We start from the raw sequence: 20,856 nt of genomic DNA, 5'->3' as shown, positions 1-20,856 counted from the left end.
GGGAGAACAAGATGGGAGTTGTCATGCACGCACCCTGCAGCGATAGACAGAACAAACGTTTTGTCTGCAGCCAGTTCCGGTATTTCTTAGAAGAGTAGAGACAGAAAGTAGCCAGTCACGGTGTCGTGTGAAAGGTAAATCAATTATCAGGAGCAGAAGGCGAGGAGATAGTCCTTCGAAAAGGATCATCATCCGTTGTTTGGTAATTTTGGATTTTAGGGCAAGTGATGATAACCAAGAACAAATCATGCCAGAGTGCGTTTAGAGTTGTGTTTGCGCCGCATAGCAATACAACTACCTTGTTTAACCACCTGAAAAAAAAAAACACAAACCATAGTACAACAAGTGCATCAAGGCCAAAGCTAACATTACCTCCCTGAATCTCGTCCATGTCATGCCAGAAGTCATAAGAAAGTCATATATACAAGTTATTTACAATTATTGCATTCAACATCTATGAGGGCCCATTTGAGGGTTCAGTATCTTGCACAAGATTGAACCCCAACCTTTGGTTGGAGGAAGACCACTCTACCCACATATATGTTATATTATATAATTGAATGTTTCCGGAATAACAAAACATATTACCTGCTAGCATTTGATTCCTTTGGGAAAGGTACTGTCAGGAGACAGGAGCTTCAAACCGATGGCTGGAGATTGGACTACAACTCCAATAATCCTGCTGGAGTGACGTACCAGGAAGTACTATAGCACGAGCCGGCCGTAGTTTTGTTTACATCACGTGCAGGGAAGATGGCGTGTGATCGAGACTGGATTGTTTCATTCATAACGTTCAGTGCAGACTTCATTCAGCAGAGGAGACAGGATGAAAGCCCCAGCGGATCCAGGCGCGCTTCCTCTGCCTCCGAGGGACAACATCCCGCGGTGAGGGAGAAGTTGTAGAGCAGAGATGTCCCGGGAAGAATCCGTCAGCGAAGCTGCCGTCAGTGACACTGCCACCAGCGTTTGTTCGGCCTCGCGGAGCCGCCTTCAGTCAAGAAGTAGTTGAAACTAACTCGTGGCTCAGACCGGATGAATTAAACGCTTCGGGTGCGCAGCTCCTCCAGGATGTGGTGCGCGCTGAGAGGCCCGCGGGAGTCGTGGTGCAGACGCTTGACGTCCGATTCACACGTAGTGAATCTTGAAGGACAGAGCCGAAATTTCGGAAATAAAACAAACTTTTTCGGAGGAGGAATCACTCGGATTGAGAGAGACAACGACCCACGGAGGAACAACGGTCACTTGGTCAACGGCTGAGACACTGAAGCAACAGGTAGCAATACTGCAGCAGCAGTGCGAGCAAGAGGGGTTGATGGGAAATGTCTCTCTGGTTAAATAGACCACCTGATAAGGTGGGTGTGTATTATAGATGGTTGTGGAGATTGAGGTCTGTCACATGATGTACGTAATGTGATGTATGTCACGTGATGTATGTCACGTGATTGGTGCAGCGCAGCTCGAGTTGCCTGCCAGAACTAGCTTGCAGGCGTCGCCATATATGTGGCAGACGAAAATTAGATATTGAGTACTGTTTTGAAAGCCATTGACATAACATTTTAGTTACAATAGTAGAACCCAAGGTGAACAAATCCAACACTGAGTGAACGTTTGTACTAGTTCAAGAAAAAAATTTTGTAACTCCATCATGACCTTGACTTTTGACCCTTTTGCTAAATCCAACTTCAAGTGAATGGTTGTGCTGAATATGGACGGATACCTTCAAGGCGTCCCGGATACGTTGCATTCATAATGCAAAAACTTTCCTTTTTGTGAGCTCACAGTGACCTTGACCTTCCACATTTGACCTCCAAATTATATTCAGATCATCCATGAGTCCAAGTGAATGGTTGTGGCACATGTAATAAAATTCCCTTTGAGCATTCCTGACTAATTTTGTCAAAAGAACGCATGGTCATGTAACCTTGACCTTTTGACCCTTGAGCACCAAATCCAATCAGATTATCATTGAGTCCAAGTGAATGTGTGATGTTAATGTTTCAGTTCGGCAGGCAGACACCATCTATACGTCAAGAGTAGGCTTAAAACCTTCCTAAATGGTTAAGCTTATAGTTAGAGCCGGTCCAGGCTTGTCTTAGACCTGCTCTTAGTTATACTGCTATAGGTCTAGAATGTCGGGGACACATGACACACGGAGTTTCTCTTCACAGCTTCTCCTTCCTCTTCTCCCTCCTTATCACATCAAATAAATGAATATCTCATCCTCACACATACATCATACATGTTACTGACTTGACTTCTTCCCCAGAGTCCCTTTGCCTTATCGTCCACAGATCCATTGATGTTGTAATGTCCCCGGGAATCTGACCTTTGACCACCATCCTTGAGTCTAAATTAATATTTTGACCAAATTGGAAGAAATTCCATATAGGCAATCTTGAGATAATGTGTTCATGAGAATAGGACAGATGGATGGACAACCCAAAATAGTATGCCTTTGCTCACTGGCTGCCGCCGGCATAGAGGCATAAAAAGTCTCCCCTCGAGGTAAATATGCAGTATCACTCTCTATTTTTGAGTTGAAAGCTGTTTTGTTTCAGTTCACTATGTAAAGTTTGGATGATTTAAATTATTTTATGAGTATAACTTGTATTTATAATACAGGTTGAGGCTAATATAGGTTAATATAGTAATGACATTCCATACATTACAATTACATCATCATTTTTTATCAAAAATATTTAATTTATTCAATGTTAGTTCCTAGAGTTTGTTAATGTTGTCATGCAAAAGCCTAGAAAACCTGGTTAAAGAAAAGACAAACCCAGAAACACAAAGGGGTTAAAGAAAACACTGTGTTGACCTGATTTGAAGTTGAACTGACCACATCCGTCTCAACTCACTGCTCAAAGAGACCATACAAAATCCTGCTCTTATTTCAGAAAGCCTGACGCATGCATCAACATCTTTAACTGTATGTGAATGTTAATGGTTGACATGTTAATTTAATATCTGTTAGTTAGCCGTTATCAATCATACATGACAGCCATTATGTATCAACACACAAACACAGACACACACACTGCCGGAGCCCTTAACTTTTATTTATGTTATGGTGTCCCCATAAGGAGGACAAATTCCCATGATGAGATTGTGTAAACAGATTGAGGTCCCCACAACTTCGGTAATACCTAGACCTTTAACTCCACAGACACACACACACACAGACACACACACACACAGACACACACACACACAGACACACACACTGAATTTGGCACTGTTCCCATATATTAAACTTTACAGGACCCAGTGTTTCTGTATTGCCTGTCATGTGTTGTTAAGACTGGCCCCTCTCTATTAAAGCCTTCATCACACCACTTTATACGAGTGTGTGGGTACATCTGGCCAACGCATTTGGCATCCACTGTAGATACTGGCTCAGACACCTGACATAAGATCTAAAAACCATTGGCACCACGCCTGCCTGGCATCCACTCCTCAGGGAAAGCTAGGCTATGAGAAGAGTGAAGAACTGTGTGTGTTCCTGAACTTATCCCTTTGTGAGGACCATTTTATGTATAGACAAACGTGCTGCGAATAGACAAACACGCTGCAAGTCCAATACACAATACAAATTCGGTTCCACACAGGGGTCGGCAACCCGGCAGCTCTTCAGCCCCTCTGCAGTGGCTGTACAGTACATTGCTGTGCATAAGATTTGCGAACGCTGAAATTAACAAAACAGTTTTCATATTATTAACGTGAACGTCACTTTAATTTTTTAAATCATCATCGTATCAGGCCATCATGAAATACCAGGAGCGGGCGAGTGTGTGTGCGTGTGTGTGTGTGTTTAGCAAGCGCACCGGCCCCGAGTCCCGGGGCTCCGACCCCACCCACTCAGTGAGAAGAGGGGTCAAAATGTCTCTTTTGATAGTTAAGGTTTCCTACCCCTGCACACTATGGACAATACATGGCCTCACAAACAGGGGCTTGCTTGTTAAAGCTGTTTATTCAGTTTATCAGGAGAAGAAGGCATGTCTCTAGATCGGACCATCTTCCGTGCTCAGAGCTCACTGTGGTTCTCTCCAAGCGAGGGGACGGGGTCTGAATTGGTGCTCTTGTTACACACACGCACACACGGACACACCCACACCTGGTATTGTGGAACCAAATTTGTATAGTGTCCATCACTTTAAGCTGTCCTCTGGAAACACTTCCGTTGTGGTTTCTCCTCTATTTGCAGCGCGTTTCTCTATTTGCTGCGCATTTCTGTAATGTGTTGATGAAGATGTTTTCTTACTTTGCTTGTGTTTTGTCAACTTGCATGTGTTTTCTTAAGTTGCTGTTCTTTGAGCTGTCATGGCCACCGTACTTTACAGTACAGTTTAACATTCACCCATTCACACACATTCATACACACATTCATACACACATTCATACAGTGCATTTATTTGCAGCACTTTGTTATTCTATGGGGGGCATTCGGGGTTCAGCATCTTGCCCAAGGACACTTTGGCATGCAGATGGGTCAGACTGGGGATCAAACTGCCAACCTTCAGGTTGGAGGATGACCACTCTACCCCTCAGCCACAGCCGCCTTTGGCTTTAACAAAGTTTGGTTCAGTAAGGGTTAGGGTTAGGACAAACCATAATGATGTTTTTAATATGATCACATTTGCTTCACTACTCCACAACAATGTTAATGCGTTTGCATTAAAATGTGAAGTTTGTGGCAAGTATTTGTAATAATGCAATTTGTACGAAAGTTATGTTACATAAAGACACACAGTTGCAACAGTCAGTAAATCATTGACCCTGGTGGCTGTTAAGTGAACTGCACTCCCCCTCAAACCTCTAGCCAGATAAGCGCAAGTGACGTACAGAATAACCATGGCTTACATACATAGTGTTTAAATGAGATAAACACAGTAACACAATGTTAATTATATAATTATTTAACTAGAAGCTCAGCAATGCTAGCATCGATAAATTTACCTTGATCTGCCTTGTGAAGGATTTTTGAGAGACTTTTTGTCTTTTTGTGGACTTTGCAAATTCTCTGTATATACCTGTTTTAACTGGTTTCGACCCCTTGGATTCTCCTTAATATCAGACCACAGGCTGTTATAGACTAACCAAGAAAGTCGGGAAAGGCTTTCTAATGGCAATCAAAAAGTTAATAGATATAAATGGCTTCACATTTTTGTAAAGTAGCTTCAACCATTCCCCAATAAGTAGTTTATTATTTTTTCAACAAATCCCATGAAAATACTTTCTCTGAATACTTTCTGACTTCCCTACACTGTTCATGGCTCAAGCCTTAATCCCAGGAGTGCCTATTTGGAAGATTAAAGGTAAATCACTTATGTTTAATTTTTAAAATACTACATCTTTTTTCAACCAAAGGCATGATTTTTTTTTTCATACAAAAAAATGGAAAGCATCAAACACTTCCTTGATTGAAACCTAAGGTAGAAAATTTGTGATATTTTTCTAATTTAGAATACTTTGGGTTATAGGGTTGATACATTCACTGACAATTCATTAATTATTGACATTGTTTAGTTTTGGAACAATTTGATGTTAGTTTTTAAGTTTTTTAATTGATACTAAAACAAATATATTGCCTGCCTAAATTTCACAGTCACGATCTCGTGATGTTGATTTTCATGATGTAGAGATTAAATAAAAATTGTTGACTTTCTTGAATTATATAAAAAATAACCACTAAAAATCTGAAACTGTAGAAAATGATTGTATGTGCATTTTTTGCTCTATATGTCAATAATGGGAAATGTACAGGTCAAATCCGGATTGACGGGTGCCACTTTGACCCATTAAACTGACAGCCAAGGGGGCTGCAGACAGTTGTTTGAAACAGTAAACACATTCAAGTAATTTAGAATTTAAACCAGATAAAGTTGGTTTAAAGAAGCATCCGATTTTGTAAAGGGACTGCTCAGGAAAATCTTTAGTACACAGTTATTTTTCCTTAGAATAACAATTCCTCTGAAAATAAAAACATAATCCTCCATTAAAACACAGGGAATTTTCATTTTTGAGCCTGTTGTGTTGTTTCTCTGTGACGCCTGCCAGGATTTTTTCTTTCCCTGTAATTACTGGATCAAATTCACATCACACATTAATCTCAAGCAGGTGGTTAAATATGTTTTTCTTCTCTTTTCGTCAACAGTGACAATTCGAACAGGACTTTCTCCTTACATTGCACTAAATGCAGTTTCTGCCAGGCTTGGCCAAGACATGCATATGCTTGTGTGACCTGGTGGATTTCCTGGAGTGAAGGCTCAAAACACAAGTGCACTCACAAGCACACACACACACACACACACACACACATCTCATTTTGTTGTTGTCTGAACATGCAGAAAGACCTATGGTCATGTTCTGGACGGAGGAGCAGATTTAGTAGCTGGCAGTGCATTTAGTTCATCGTCACATCCTCAAACTCCTCACACCAGTGGAGAGATAATGACCAAGTCTTTACGTTGTGAGGGACTTTTCTCTATATGTTCACCCATTGCTAATTATGCACGGCAGGCGAAGTTGAGGTCTGTTTTCACGTATTTATGTTTTGCTTACAAAGCAGAAAAGCTGCTATTCATTCAACCTTTCCTGCCACTACCTCTTTGTTAAAGCTTCAGTGTTGAAACAGATTATAAACTGATGTTTTTATGTGGAAAATCTTCTTTATTTCAACTCAAATCCCTGCTGCTACAGCCATGAGAAAATTTAACAAATTTTTCTCCAGCAAAGTGAGGAAAAGCTGCTCATGAAAACAGATTTTTTATGATTATGCTTCCGGGAAGTCTGCCAACTACTATCACTCTCAGCTTTGGCACAGATGCTTGTTTAAAGTGAAGTCTTTTTTTTGCTTTTTTTAGTGCCACATTTGGTTAAAGTGGTTGAATGTAACGGTCCTTATAAAACGGGATAATCAAACATAATGTGCACAGACAGCAGGTTGCAGCCCACACACCGACACTCACACATTGTACTATATATCCTCACTTGATACACACCTATTGTGATGGATTTTAGTAAAGCACTCTCTGGATAATGAGAAATTGTCGTGTTTTCAAAGTTTTCAAGTGTGGCTTACATGCAGAGGCCAGGTCCTATCTACAGAAACACTGTTTACATTAAAAGTTTATTTGTGTCAACAATTTTTATATGAAGGACGGCATAATTTCACAAGACTTTTAAGAAATTTTTTAAAACCTATTTCCTACATTTCCCAGAATTATTTTTGTGCACAGATAATACTCTTCTCTTTATAAAAAAAGAGAGGGGGCAACTTAGCTCACCAATAAAATGTGGCCCATTGTACCTGTATGTATGAAGTTTTAACAAAAGACTACCAGCTTAATCTTGGTGTTGGCAAAGGATTTGCTTTGATCCCAACCCTCCTGGAACATGGACAGGCTGTAATACATCCATGTCCCAGAGGATGTGTGTGAATTTGTTGCAATGAATGGAAAGAAACAGCTACATGGAAGTGAAAAAAAACATGGTTAACTGATTTACACTTATGCATTTGTGTCGGCATTCTTTCCAAATGTTGTGGAAATATCAAGCAAAAATGTATGATGTATTAACTGTAAATGGAAAGGTTTTTTTGGGGTGGGGTGGTTGTACATTTGTACACTGTGTGTACACTACCATAAATGATAGTGGAAATACTTAAAGCAAAAAATTTAGAAATAGAGGCCAATTAATAAATCGACAGTATATGCATCCTGCTGTAAACAACTAAACAAACTAAATTTAAATTTACATTAAACAGAATGGGTGGTTATGAGCGGGGAGGACATTTCATGAACAAATTTTCTAATTCCTGGTTTTTTAAATGAGTTTAGAGGCATCTCTACATGTTTCAACAACTCATTCAACTAGAACAACCATGGAGTTATCTCAACACTCAAATATGAGAGCCTTCACCTTCGTTGTCACGGTAACAATACGTGGTGGAGGTTATAAAATGGTTGCTCTTTGGTAAGTTCTGAGCACAAAAACTATATGGAAAGGTTTAGGAAAGGATTGGTGTTTGGCTTAAAAGAAGTAACTACCTTAAAGGTTCAGTGTGTAATATTCAGGTTAAAGGGATCTTTGGCAGAAATTGAATATAAAATAATCCTAGAGATTTTTTCATAAATGTCTTTCATCTAAATTGTAAAAAGAATTTGTTTATTTACCCTAGAATAGGCTATTTATATTGAAATACTTTATATTTACATCGGGAGAGGGTCCTCTCCACGGGAACTGCCATGATTTTCACAGTTGTACAAACTGGACAAGCTAAACACCTTCTGAAGGCTACCATTGGTTCTCTTTCATATTTGGAAGGGTATGGTGAGGTGAGGGGTATTCAGCTGTAACATGAAACTTCACCACAAGATGTCACACGTTATAAACTTGGTTTGAGTTGTGTTACGTCCCCACTGTTTGAGCAATACGGAACAAGAAATGGAACCTAAGTTGTTAAAAGAAAAAGAACAGCAGTGTCCTGCATGAGTCCTGTGTTTTGTCAACTGCATGCATCTCAATCTCTCTAATGCTGACTTAACGCTTTACACTGCGTCACCTGACTTCCACCATGCTCCGCCATAATCACAACGAAACCTATGGCCTTGTTTGTTATAGAAAACACTATCAGACGCATCTGTCTATGACAAGCAGTTGAACTTAAAGGTTTGGTTTTGGTTATATTTCTTACAGAACTGATGACCGCAGAGATGTGTACAAGAGAACAGCACAGCAAGAGGAGCTCAATGAGCATCACAGTCAGTGTGCCTCATCAGCAGCTCTCCTCCAAATCACAGTATGAATTATTGTACCTGACACAAAAATAAGTTATTGAAAAAAGTATCTGCCATTAATGTGAGACATTTCTACATATTTTCACCAATATCCACACTTGATCTTAATGGCAGTGGAATGGTCTATTGACGTTTTTTCTCATATTTCCCACTCAAAAGAAATCACTGATTTAAGTTGGAATTTTCTGTGAACAGGGTACCAACATAAACTTTTTACATTCAAGTGATATGTTCGGATTCAAGCTGAGGCAGGATTGTTTCATTTACTGGATTATTGCTGGGTTACCCTACAGCTAAATTGAGTAGATTCAACAGTGGTGTGAAACGCCAAAAAAAAGAAATCCTGTGAAAAACGGAGAGACTTTACTCGGTGCTTGTGAAGTATTTCTTCATTGTGTGTAATCTAAATATCCTACAAGCGGACAAAGTCAGATCCAGAGGTGTCTAAACCGCATGGTTCATTTAACACCCTTAAGTCTGATACAATGTTGGGTGTTGACCGTTATATCTAAATTAAAAAAAATATCTGAAACCCCATCTTGGTAGAATTTTTAGAACTCATTTGTGTGTGGCAGCGAACAGTGCCTTGAACTAAAAAAGATATCTGGTGTTAAAAGATGTTTTTCTCATGTACAGCAATTTGAGGCTTCTGTTCAAACAGAATCACACAATCCAGAGTGAGGAAGAGGATTGTGTGAAAAAGCTGAAAGACACGACAGCTGTTTCTGCGCTGTACAGGAGAATAATTAGTTTACCCTAACTCTCACCAGGCTTAACCCTTTAAATGGAACACGTGCACTGTGGAATGCTTTTCACTGCATGTACAATACACATTTACACCCAGTCACAATGACCTAACCATGACACACACACACACACACACACACACACACACACACACACACACACACACAAACACATATTCTTTAGGGTATGGTCATACTCTCATTCAAATCATTTGATCAGTGTGCTCCAGGTTGGCTTGTGAGTACAGCAGTGCAGACAGAATGGACTGAAGGCTCATGGCAGTCAGAGGATATTGTAACCTGTGTTTAATCTCAGATTATCAAAAAAAGATTTTTTTTACAATCCTTCTAACAGTGACTCTTGTACAACAACATAAATACTGTGCTGGAAAAAATAAATTTCCCAAAATTAAGCAGTTTTTTTCCCCGCAGTCTCTTTCTGTAAACATTGAAAAATGCAAATTAAGTCTCAGTTCTTGACAACAACATCAAAATAACAACAACTGTTCCATTTGTAAGGCTTGCCTGCCTCACTATGCAAATAGTCTCTAATGGGCTCAGAGCAAAATTAAATCTTTTTTTTCCCATTACCTTCTCTTTTCTAATCCGTATAAAGTTTGAAGGAGTCGACAGTGCTCAGTTTTATATCCATCCGGCAGGAGCAGAGGTGAGGGGCAGTAGGGAGGGGTGAGGCTGTGGTGAAAGGCTCTGTCCATCAGAAGAGGCTGGTCAGGGTGGTCTGTGATGGGCTCCGGCATTCGTGGCCATCCATGCCGCCCGGCACTGAGGTGAGCACGGAGGTGACGGTGGGCATGGTAGGGTTGGTCAAGTCTGTCAGGGTAGTGGGGGTGCTGGAGGGGCTCATGGAGGCATTTGAGATGTCAGAGACTGGGCCCGACGGTGTCCCACCCTGCAGCGTGGAGCCGTCAGATGCCTTGTCCACCCCCCCACTTTCCTGCCGCAGCAGGTTCCTCCTGAATTTAGCCCGAGCATTTTGGAACCAGACCTGATGGAATAGAATAGGAAATAAAATTAGTGTTGTTACTTCAGAGGGACTGATCCACAAAAGGATGTTTAATGGTCCTTGCTACTACACTTACTTACTTACTGACATACAGCTTATTTCTGTGTTATTTCTGTAACTCAAGAAAATAAAATGCAATGAGTCCTATCAAAGCATTCGGCTGGAATTATTACACTATTCTTAAATTATATTGAACCCCTTTCTCACTAACAACTAGTATAATCATTTAGTGCTCATCTTACTCACAGCCTTTGATTAAAATTAGATATTGTGTAGAATTTTATTTTTTTGAAGTTTGATAATAATAATAAAAATTATAATTATTATTATTATAATTGTTCATATTAATCATAATATTATCTTTAATAATATTATTTTAATTGGTAACTTTCAACCACAAACCTGAATTTATATCCACATGGCTGGATAGAAGTCGGTGAAACTAAATGTTAGTTTTTTTGTATAATATTTGTTAAATTTACCATTTAAAAATAGAATCACAGATTCCACCACCCTCTGCTTACTCTCTTCATCTCAGCTACAGTAAAAAATATGTCATACCCATTTTTACATCATACCATTAGATTCTCTCCCCTCCAGGTCACCATTGATTTTTGGCCATTTTCATTATGGTAAAAAAGTTGCTCAGAGAAATTGAATGTGTCACGATGAACACACAGAAAACCATGTCTTTGTTTACAATTAGCGGCCTTTGCAGCAGGTAGTAGAGCAGACTTGTGCACCCTCACCCCTGTATCACCACACAACAAAAATAGAGGTGACAAAAATAATAGATGTCATGATGTGCACTCTGATCAAATACTTCCTATATTCTCCGTAAAGTCATTTTAATCTCTTTTTAAAATCAAGGGTGACTAATGGCTGCCGGTCAGCTGGGAAGAGACATTCGGAAAAGTCAGACTCTGCGGTCTGCGCTGGCTGTTAGGTAAACATAGGTCAGATTGCCCTCCTCAGAAAAATGACAGTATCGGCTTTCTGTTCAAAAGCCTAAATAAGACGCACCTTTATGTTTCCTGGATAATGACCTTTAGCAGGTTTGCTGCTTCTGTCAGCAGCAAAGACAGAAGTAATGCAATACTGTTACAGAGCCTCAGAACTTCATGAGGATGAGGCCTGGGTGGAGTCGACCATGACGCAGATCCAACGCACAAGATCACTTCTTTGTTTTCAAGGTTCTATCTGCAGTCAACGTTGGTTCTCTTTAACCTTATTGCTGCACGGATCTATAATTTTATAAGAACAATGGCTCATGCATCTCTGTGTTATATAAAAGGATCCTCAGGAAAATTCTACACAAATCTGCAGCTGCTTACAGCTTTTTGAAACATTTCTGTGTTTTATCCCAATGTTTTTTTTTTCTGGACACTAACTTTACTGTTTAGCCATGGTCTTCCTGCTCTCATCAGGCATTTTCAATGATGGCAGGCAGCTGTTCTCACTATACCTGCTCAATACCCAACGGCAGATAGAATCAGTTAGCCACTTGCTGGTGAACAAGGTTATTCTCTCATCAGGGCTGTAGCTTGCCTAGCTTTGCTGTTAACGAACATGAACAGTGTTGTTTTTTCACTCCACAGCATGGTAAAGTTGTTTACTTAAGCCGCTAATTAAGCTCCACTAACTTAGTGATGATTTCCTACAACTTCATAACAAAGCGCCCCGCCGGCATACAAGTGACGGCCTTTTAATTTGAAACCGGAAATGTTCAGTTTGCGTCAGCAATAATTTAATACTGTTGGAAAGACAATACGGCTGCTATATCTCCAAGTACAAACAGAATCACATCAGTGAAACTGAAAACCACAGAGATTCAATACTGAGAGCTGAGCTCAGAGAGACTTTTACAAAACAGAGCTTTCTCACTTGTCTCCTACAGAGACGCACAGTGGAGGGTCTTTGCTGAGGCAGATGACAAGACTATCGAATAAGAGACAATGTCGGGGTGCTGAAAAGGGCGTGAGATAAAAAATATGCTGGTATGAAAAACTGTGTATTTTGTTATTATTTTTGGGAACAAAAGGGCTATAATACGCAAAAAATAAAAGTACAGACAAGGTCATTGAAATATTAAGATGTTTGCAGAACCCCAAGCAGACCTCATTATCTGTATCACCACCTCCCCTCCCTCCTTTGCTCTTAGTTAAGAGCACACACCAGTGCACATCTCTGCGTTTCTGCTTTAAGATGTTCAGACTAGATTCAAGAATGAAAGAACACTTAAATACAACAGGCCAGGGTTTTATTTTTATTTTGTACAAAAGTTAGAAGAATCTTTACTTGTTATTCTCACTTTTTTTTAAAGAGAGAGCCATAGCTCCCTATCTTTCGTTTATACACTGGGATTAAAAAAATAGTGGATTTATACAGAGTGAACAAAGCTATGATGGCAGTCATTACTCTCACATTAGCAATAGAATATTAATCCTCATTTTACAGAAGACCTATTCAGAAAAGGTTCTGCACTTTAATTTTGGAATCAGCATCTTGAACCTCAGTGTCCCTGATGCTACTGCACGACTTATGTGAATTAATATTTCTTTCTATCCACACAATTGTTCCTCACTTCTCTCTTTTCCAGTAATAAGGATTAGTATATTAGAAGCGCAGTGACTGAGGCAGCGGCCTGTGATGAGTCAAGTTTTGGATTGTGTTAGCGATGGAATCATGATAGAGCCATGGGAAACAGGGAGAGAGAGAAGCGCTTCAGCTGGAATAATAGGCATGAAAAGTCCAGCGCATTAAAGCAAAACAACTGCTTTGTTTTCTGTGAGCGTTAATTAAAGCAGCGGAGCAGAGTTTTTTTTCCCTCTCAGAATTTTTTTTTATTCAGAAACCTTTTTGTCTCATTTTTTTTCTTCTTAGTCCCCCTGATAGTTTGCTGTCGTCTTTTGTGGAAATCAAACATTCTGTTGTGCTTTGTCTTCCCAAGTGTGTAATACAGAGCTTTTTGTTTTCCGTCCCTCTGTCCTCGACATAACATTACATAATTTACTGAAATTGATTAGTCTTTTTAAATGTCCAGCTTTCATTTCCAAGTAATTTTGCATTCCAATAGTTTGTTTTTCCTAGCGGTAACCATTCTTTTCAATGCAGGGCTCCTTCAATTAATTCTTCAATTTTGAAAACCAAACGAGGAAATGTGTGTCTGTTTCGTTCAGCTTGCTTGCAGCTTCCTGGAGATTTTTCGAGGAATTTTACAGCAATATCTTAAAATAAAGCAGCTGATTTGGCTTCTTCAGGAAAAAACTCGCTTCATATATTTCATGCTTGGAAATGAGCTGATTTGCATTGGAAGCAGGAAAAATTCTTTCACCCCTGCTGGCATTGTCCCCCCCTCCCCCAGGAGTAAAGGAGAGCGGGCTCTCCTCTGAAGTGAAAGGCTGCTATGCTATGTTACCTGGAGGACCCGCTTGGTGAGGCCGGTCTTCTGGGCGAGCTGCTTGAGGTCCTTGGCGTCAGGGTTGTGGTTGATGGCGAAATAGGACTTCATGGTCCTCAGCTGGTGGTGCTTGAAGGATGTTCGCATACGCTTGGTCTTCTGACTGGAGCTGTACTGGGAGTCCCGGTCCATGGACTCGCCATCATTCTCGTTACAGCTCAGCGCTGCAGGCCAACAGGGAAAAACAGAGGATCATCAGTTGGATTTCTTCAGTTTGTTAGACTTGTGACTGCTCCTTTGCATCTGACACTTAGTAGCCCCTGCAGTTCTCATGACACCAATCATTAGAGTATTCAGTCAATGATTATGATAATTTAACAATTGAATTTACTCATTTTTTATATATTAAAGAAAATGATGATCTCGCGAAACCTTTAAAACAACCCCACATAAGTCCATGTCTTTGATGTCGCCTGACATCAGTGAACATTAGTGTGAAAGACTCAACACGAAGAAAAGAAAGTGATACAGTATAAAGACAGAAGAAGTTGTAAGGTCCTTCAGACGGTAATTCATTGCATTAAACTATTTTTCATATATATCCATGTTAACATTTTACTACTGCCATCCTTTTCCACAAGTTTAAAAAAATGCTTTGACTTCAATCAAGATCATTTTCCTTCTTTACGTTCATAAAATCCATCTGATCTGTGAGCTGACATCTGATTCCTCCAGCTGCAAACCACCCTCCTGTACCCCAGGTCTGTGTGTCCATCCCCTGCCTACATGTCTCCTGAGAGGAAATGCTAGCCTGGCTATAAGCCTGATACACACACTCAGCAACAACACACATGTATTTGTCCCAGCCTGCAAATTTCTTGGCAACATTCAAAGTGTTGCTGCATGCATAACAGTTCAATATCAGAACGCTGCAAATGCTGACTACGAAGTGAGTGGAAAGCATCAGAATAACACTTCACTTAATTAGCCCATACACACCAAGCAGAAACAAATCCTGCTTTCTGGCCCAAGCATATGCTGCAGTGTTTTAACAAAAAGCAGCCTGTGTCCTGCTCATCGTCCTCATGCAGAACGCGAAGGGATTCTCAGTGGTAACAACACAGAGCTGCTCTGGGCTTCCACGTGTTCTCATCTCACTGTTCAGGTGCAGCTCTCATGTTGTGACTAACTGTTATCAGAAGATGGCGCACTGCTACTTTTCTCTGCTCTTCGTTGCTTCGAGTGATTTTCTTCACACAAGTTTTTTTTTAAGTGAATACAAAGAAAGAAAACAAGGAGTTCTTTTCTTACACTGAAAGTTCACTTCTTTCTTATTCTCATGATGAAATCTGGCGTTTATATTTCATAATAATCTGTATTTTCTTATTAAAAAAATCCATCACTAGGTGAAATCGTTTGACTTGTTTTAAGAAGAGATCCACTGGGACCATGGCTTTCCCATTAAAAAGAAATAAATGAAGTTTAGGAATTATAAAATAAAGTGATGCTTTTTCTTTTAAAGAAACAATACCTGATCCAGGAGGAAAATAAAAAGGACAGAAGCTTGTTTACGTTGTAAACAAGTGGATCTGTACATATTTCACTTGTTGCAGCTGTTAAAACTAAAAACACTGAAGTGTTAAAAAGAGAAATAAAATCCAACACAAAACACACCACCACAAGAAACTAAATACGTTTGTTATTGTTCCCGGACTCTTCTGAGAATCTGACACAAGGTTTTCTTTATGATCCACTTATTTTCTTATGTGAATAATTGGAAACGTAATTAAAAAAAGTCAAGCATTAAAAAATGGGGGCAGATAAAGCTGCTGCTGTGCTAAAGTTCTTGTATCCCCTGCTCTCTCTTCCAGTGAATAACTCGTCAAATCACGTTGATCCCTCTGCTGCACACTCAGTTTGGCCCAGTCTCAATGCAAAAAGGCTCCGGCAGTGTGTGTGTGTGTGTGTGGTTGTGAGTGTGTGTGGTGGGGGCTGGGGCAGAGTGGGGTGTTAGGGTCTGTAGATGTCTATGAAGCCTGACAAGTGGAAAAGGGTGAAAGCAAAAGCCAGAACATCAAACAACTTTTATTTTTTATCCCCCAAAGGGAACACAGAAAATCTCCCCCAAAAAAACTCAAGAGAAACATGAAGAAAAACCACCAACTATTGGAAGTAATTATTTTCTGAGATTATCATTCAGACAAATCTTCACTAGATGCAAGTTTCTGTAACTGCATGTTTAAAGGGCTCCAGCTCATTGAGCTCAACGAAATAATCCTCTCTATGAAGCTAAATGAAGAGTTAAATCCACATTATCTGACATTTATTTTAAATAATCTCCAATAAACTCAACCACTGACTATATGTGTTTATTTTACAGAGCTTGCAGTAGAAATAACAACATCAAAATAAAATAATTTGTTAAAAATTCAGCTAACCCACAACCAAAATTAAAACATAATATTATAAATACAAATGTTATATTAAGCACAATATATTATAGTCTATGTTAAAATGTGTAAAGGCCTGGAATGGCTTTAAAACGTGTTCTTTACTGTTCTTAGTTATTATCGGCTCCCTTTATAAATATTACCAAGTACTGAAGCGCAAGCAGGGATAAAGTTTTCTATGAAGAAGTTGTGCTGTTATGACTGAGAGCTGTATACAATAAAAGCCCCCATAGATTAGTTCTGTTTAATGGCGCATGTCAGTGTTAATCAGTCTCTGTGTGTGTGTGACTCTTCATTATAAACTGTGGAGGTTTGGTCAGACAGGAATTTTCTTCATTTTCAACTTTTGCTTCGCCACGATTTAGATCTGAATCCATTGTTCTTCAGGTAAATCTGGATCGAATTAAATTGAAAAAAAGTATATGTATTATAACACTATTGTTATTTTTTGTTGTTTGTTTGTTTTAGTTTTTTAATGCGTCCACAATTATAAAACAACAGTATCCTGAATAATATGAGAGCATGGGTGCTTTTGAACGTGTTTATAGAAGCCTCCTTCTTACCTGCGTTATAAGCAGCCAGCTCGGTGCCGGGCCCGGGACTCTTCCTCTTCCTGGGCCGGCCTTTCTGCACTGTCCCCACGCCGTTGAAGTAGGATAGTCCGAGCGTGTTGGCCGGGCCGAGGCCTTTGTGCGGGACAACGTCCGCGTGGTTAAAATGTGTCTGATATTCTCCCTGGATGAGAGTCTCAAAGTGCAGCCGACAGTACACGAGACTGTCCTTCATGCCAAAGTGGTCCCCGGTGCTGAGCATCTTGCTACACGTGGTGCACGTGAAGCAGTTGAGGTGGTAGACCAAGTCCCGGGCCCGCATCACCATCTCCGAGGCTGAGATCCCCAGGTGGCACCGAGCGCACCTCTGCACCGAAAATCTTCTGCGGACAACACAGACACGTCATCAGCGGCTGCGCACGGAGCCCGAAGGGCCTGTGGCGCGCTCAACCTCTAAAGCGCAAAACTGTGCGCCAACTTCCCCTGATTGCTACTGGGGCCGTTTTACAGTGTCATGAAATGTGCTTTAAAGTAAACCTTAATTTGGATCTTTTCACGTTTCTAATTCGACAATCATTATTTATTCAAAGTGCCATCCTTCCCAAAAGCTGCTGCCCCTAACTGAGTGATGAAGAGGAGGGTGTGTATCTGTAAAACCTATAGTAGCTTATTGTTTTGATGGTTTTGATTTTAGGAAGTTTAAACCCCACCAGCAGCGTGTTTCTTTATTTTCCACACATCACTTCCTATACAGTGTCGTGCTGTGAGAAACACAGAAGGCATAAATATACCAGGAACAAAATATCAGCTGTCAGCAGCTGTAAATAACAACATGACCCTCTACAAGCCCGCAGCGGCAGGACAGAAGCTCTGCAGAGGACACCATGTATAAATCAGTGAAGGGGTTCATTAAATATTCTATCACTGAAGACGGACATATTTATAGATATAACTGCAAATTGTCACATAATAATCAAAAACACAGGTTGGTCCTGCACACTTGTGGATAGCCCGTGAATGGGTGGAGGTCCCCCCCTATTCTGCCTCCCTCCTACCTATAGTAGTCCTCCTTGCAGTAGATGCTGCCGTCCTTGCTGAAGCAGGTGAGCTCGGACTCCAGGTTGAGTTTGCACTCGCAGCACTTGAGGCAGCGCATGTGCCACTGTTTGTCCACAGCAAGCAGGTAGTAGCGGTCCGCGATCTTCCTGCCGCAGCCCGCGCACAGAGCCACGCGCTCGCTGTTCATGCACGGCATGGACTGCAGGTCAGAGGGGGAGAGAGGACACGGCGTCAGGACACGAAGAGGAATAAGATTAAATGAAAAACTAACTCTGAATCTCATCCTGAGAGGTGGACATTAAATCAAGTTTAAAATAGTGGGATGTGTTTACATCAGTGGATATCATTTTAGGAGACTGCAGAAATATTACAAAGACACATTTTCGTTTGAGCAACGCAAATGACATACAGCACATTAATACAAATTAAAAGATCAAATAAAACCCTTGTGCAAACTGGACCGACCACAGTGACTGATTTGACATATTTTAGTTAGTAAAGGAGAATACATGGTTAAACAACGCACTCCACTATATGAATAATAACAATTACAGTGTCAAGACGATAAATGATATCAGGTACTTCATGTATTTTTTATAATATATATGATAGTGCCAATCACAAGCAGAAGCATTTTTTAACATATAACATATAAGAACAATTAAAAGTGTGGGATGAGATTATAGAAATATTTTTACATTTAACAACATCATAGGGGTCGGTTCCGTTCATTTACAATAATAATGAAAGGTACATTTATAAATAAGGGTTTGAGATGTGACTTCCATTCATTCATTCAGAGGCCTCCTTACTAATACAAAATAGATTTTGAAGCCGAATTAAAATGAAGACTTCCTGTGTCCCATCGTCTCTTCTTTTATTTCCACGGTTTTATAAAATATCTACCCATCTAATAATTGACTTTAATTTTGTTAAATTATGAAAGATTGTAAAGCTTCTTCTATTGGAATGATGAGGATAAATAAATGCATCCGAGTCACTTTATTTTTCGTTTAGAGAATATTCAGTGGGGCTTTTTTTTTTTTAAAGCGCTGCGTTGCTCATCTTTGACATTTCTCATCAAGTCAAATGTTTTGACCAATTTAACTAATTCTGGATTTTAAGGTCAATTGCAATGCTTTTTTATTTCTTGGGTAAACCCGCAGCTTGTTCAGGTTGTGGCTCCGTTCATTGCAGATTTACATGGTCCTGAATAAGTTTTGGATGAAACAGTGGCTGAAGAAGTCACAGAGTGCGGGCCTTTTAGGGGAAGTGGGTCTACCAGCGGCGGTTTGAAGCCACTAAATAACAAACTGGGACAATTCTTTTGGAGACTTTTTCGGTGTGGTTGGGAGCAAACGCGTTCAGAGCTGAAACTAAGCTCTCGGCGCTGCTCTGAGCGCAGCCACTGTCACATGTTCCAGGCTGCCATGCTGCCTGCGCTAACAAGCTGAGAGGGCCAAGTGAAATCTCTCCTACCGTCTCTGATTCCCCCATATCGATGGCTGAGCTGATGGCTGCTGACTCGCTCTTTCCTCTCCGGTCCATTTCTTCCACCACACCGTGCACGTCGCCTCCAGGGAGGCCATGGAAAAGCATCGTCGCCGAAGAGGGGAGGATGTTATAACTGTTCTCTTCGGATCTGCAAGCTAGGATGTCCATCAGAGGCAAAACCCTGCGCACACACTGCCACTCAGAAATCTGGCTTTTTTTCAGCTTTTCCTCTCTCGCCGTGACAAGTGAGAAATCCAGATCAGGCAGGAAAAAATATGAGGGAAAAATTGGACACGTGTTCTCCCCACTACGTCTCATCTGCCAATGGTAACCGTCATCCGAATCTGTGCGGCTCTCATTATTAATAAGCTATGATTAATTCATAAATAACCGCACAGATGCCGCTTCTCTTACTGGGATCTGTTTTCTCTCAGCTGTGATTGTATTGTTCGTTAGCACCTGCTCTCTCTATATTTTCTTTTCCATTCACGTGGAATAAACATACCAACTATGGAAGCTACTGCTGCATGGCTCTCTGCACCGATGACTGCTCCTCGCCGGGAGTAATATTTCAGGATGTCGACAGTCGATGGCAATGTCTCTCTTCCTTGTCTTCTTGCAAGACAATAAAGTAACTCTTTAAAAGTGGCACGGTCAGAGCTGGACAGCGGCTCTTTAATGCAACAACAAAAAGGATATTTCCAAAAAAAGCTGACAAGTCTGGCTCCCTCCTCCGGGTTCAACGGTCCAAGTAGATGCTGATGAATGCCGCTCAAACTACTTTAGCTTTGCAGAGAAAAAGGGAAAAACACACAGCCTTTGCTTTATAAAATCCGGCCGCTCGTCCGGGAGAAGCGCTTTTCCTTGACAGTAGTCTGCTACATGAATGTTTTGTCTTATGTCAGGGAGGCCGCATACACGTCCGTGACAGCAGAGGAGGAGGAGTTGCCTTTACTTTGACTGATGATAGGCGAGTGTTTGCTGGCCCCCAAAACCGCCGTCCCTCCTTCTCAAGTCCCGGTTGGACTCTCCGCTCCTTATCAACGGGGCCCTGTTGCGTCACGACACACCATTTATGTCCATTGGCTGTTCCGCCGTCACCGAATCGTCTGGTTATACTTTTACCAACCGGTCTGGAAAAGCGGCAGCTTCTCTCTGCCACCGTTACGCGCGGTCCATCGGCCACCGTCCTCCAGTCATCCTCATCTGTCCGGCCTGAGCCGCAGTTTGAAAGGTCCGTTTACCGCAGAAAGGAGAGGAGGGGAAGCCGGGGATGGTGCCAGTCTCCTCTGGTGCGCGGTCTGCTGGGACTTTTACTCCAGTGACGCAGG

General features: G+C 40.9%; 1 protein-coding gene across 1 annotated transcript; it reads right to left on the bottom strand.

Annotated features, from left to right (window-relative positions):
* Positions 1-9,853: 9,853 nt before the first annotated feature.
* On the bottom strand, positions 9,854-20,547 carry lhx2b (LIM homeobox 2b). Its single transcript, XM_062381806.1, has 5 exons — positions 19,511-20,547; positions 18,028-18,230; positions 16,985-17,355; positions 13,990-14,195; positions 9,854-10,553 (listed from the first exon to the last, which is right to left on the bottom strand). The coding sequence occupies exons 1-5, from the start codon at positions 19,841-19,843 to the stop codon at positions 10,263-10,265; spliced, it is 1,404 nt and encodes a 467-aa protein (XP_062237790.1). The 5' UTR covers positions 19,844-20,547; the 3' UTR covers positions 9,854-10,262.
* Between the last annotated feature and the right edge of the window lie 309 nt (positions 20,548-20,856).

This window comes from Platichthys flesus, chromosome 3 (genome assembly GCF_949316205.1).
Source record: "Platichthys flesus chromosome 3, fPlaFle2.1, whole genome shotgun sequence".
In the NCBI taxonomy this organism is placed as follows: Eukaryota; Metazoa; Chordata; class Actinopteri; order Pleuronectiformes; family Pleuronectidae; genus Platichthys; species Platichthys flesus.
Note: the sequence above shows the minus strand (reverse complement) of the source record. Positions and strands in the feature narration are given on the sequence as shown.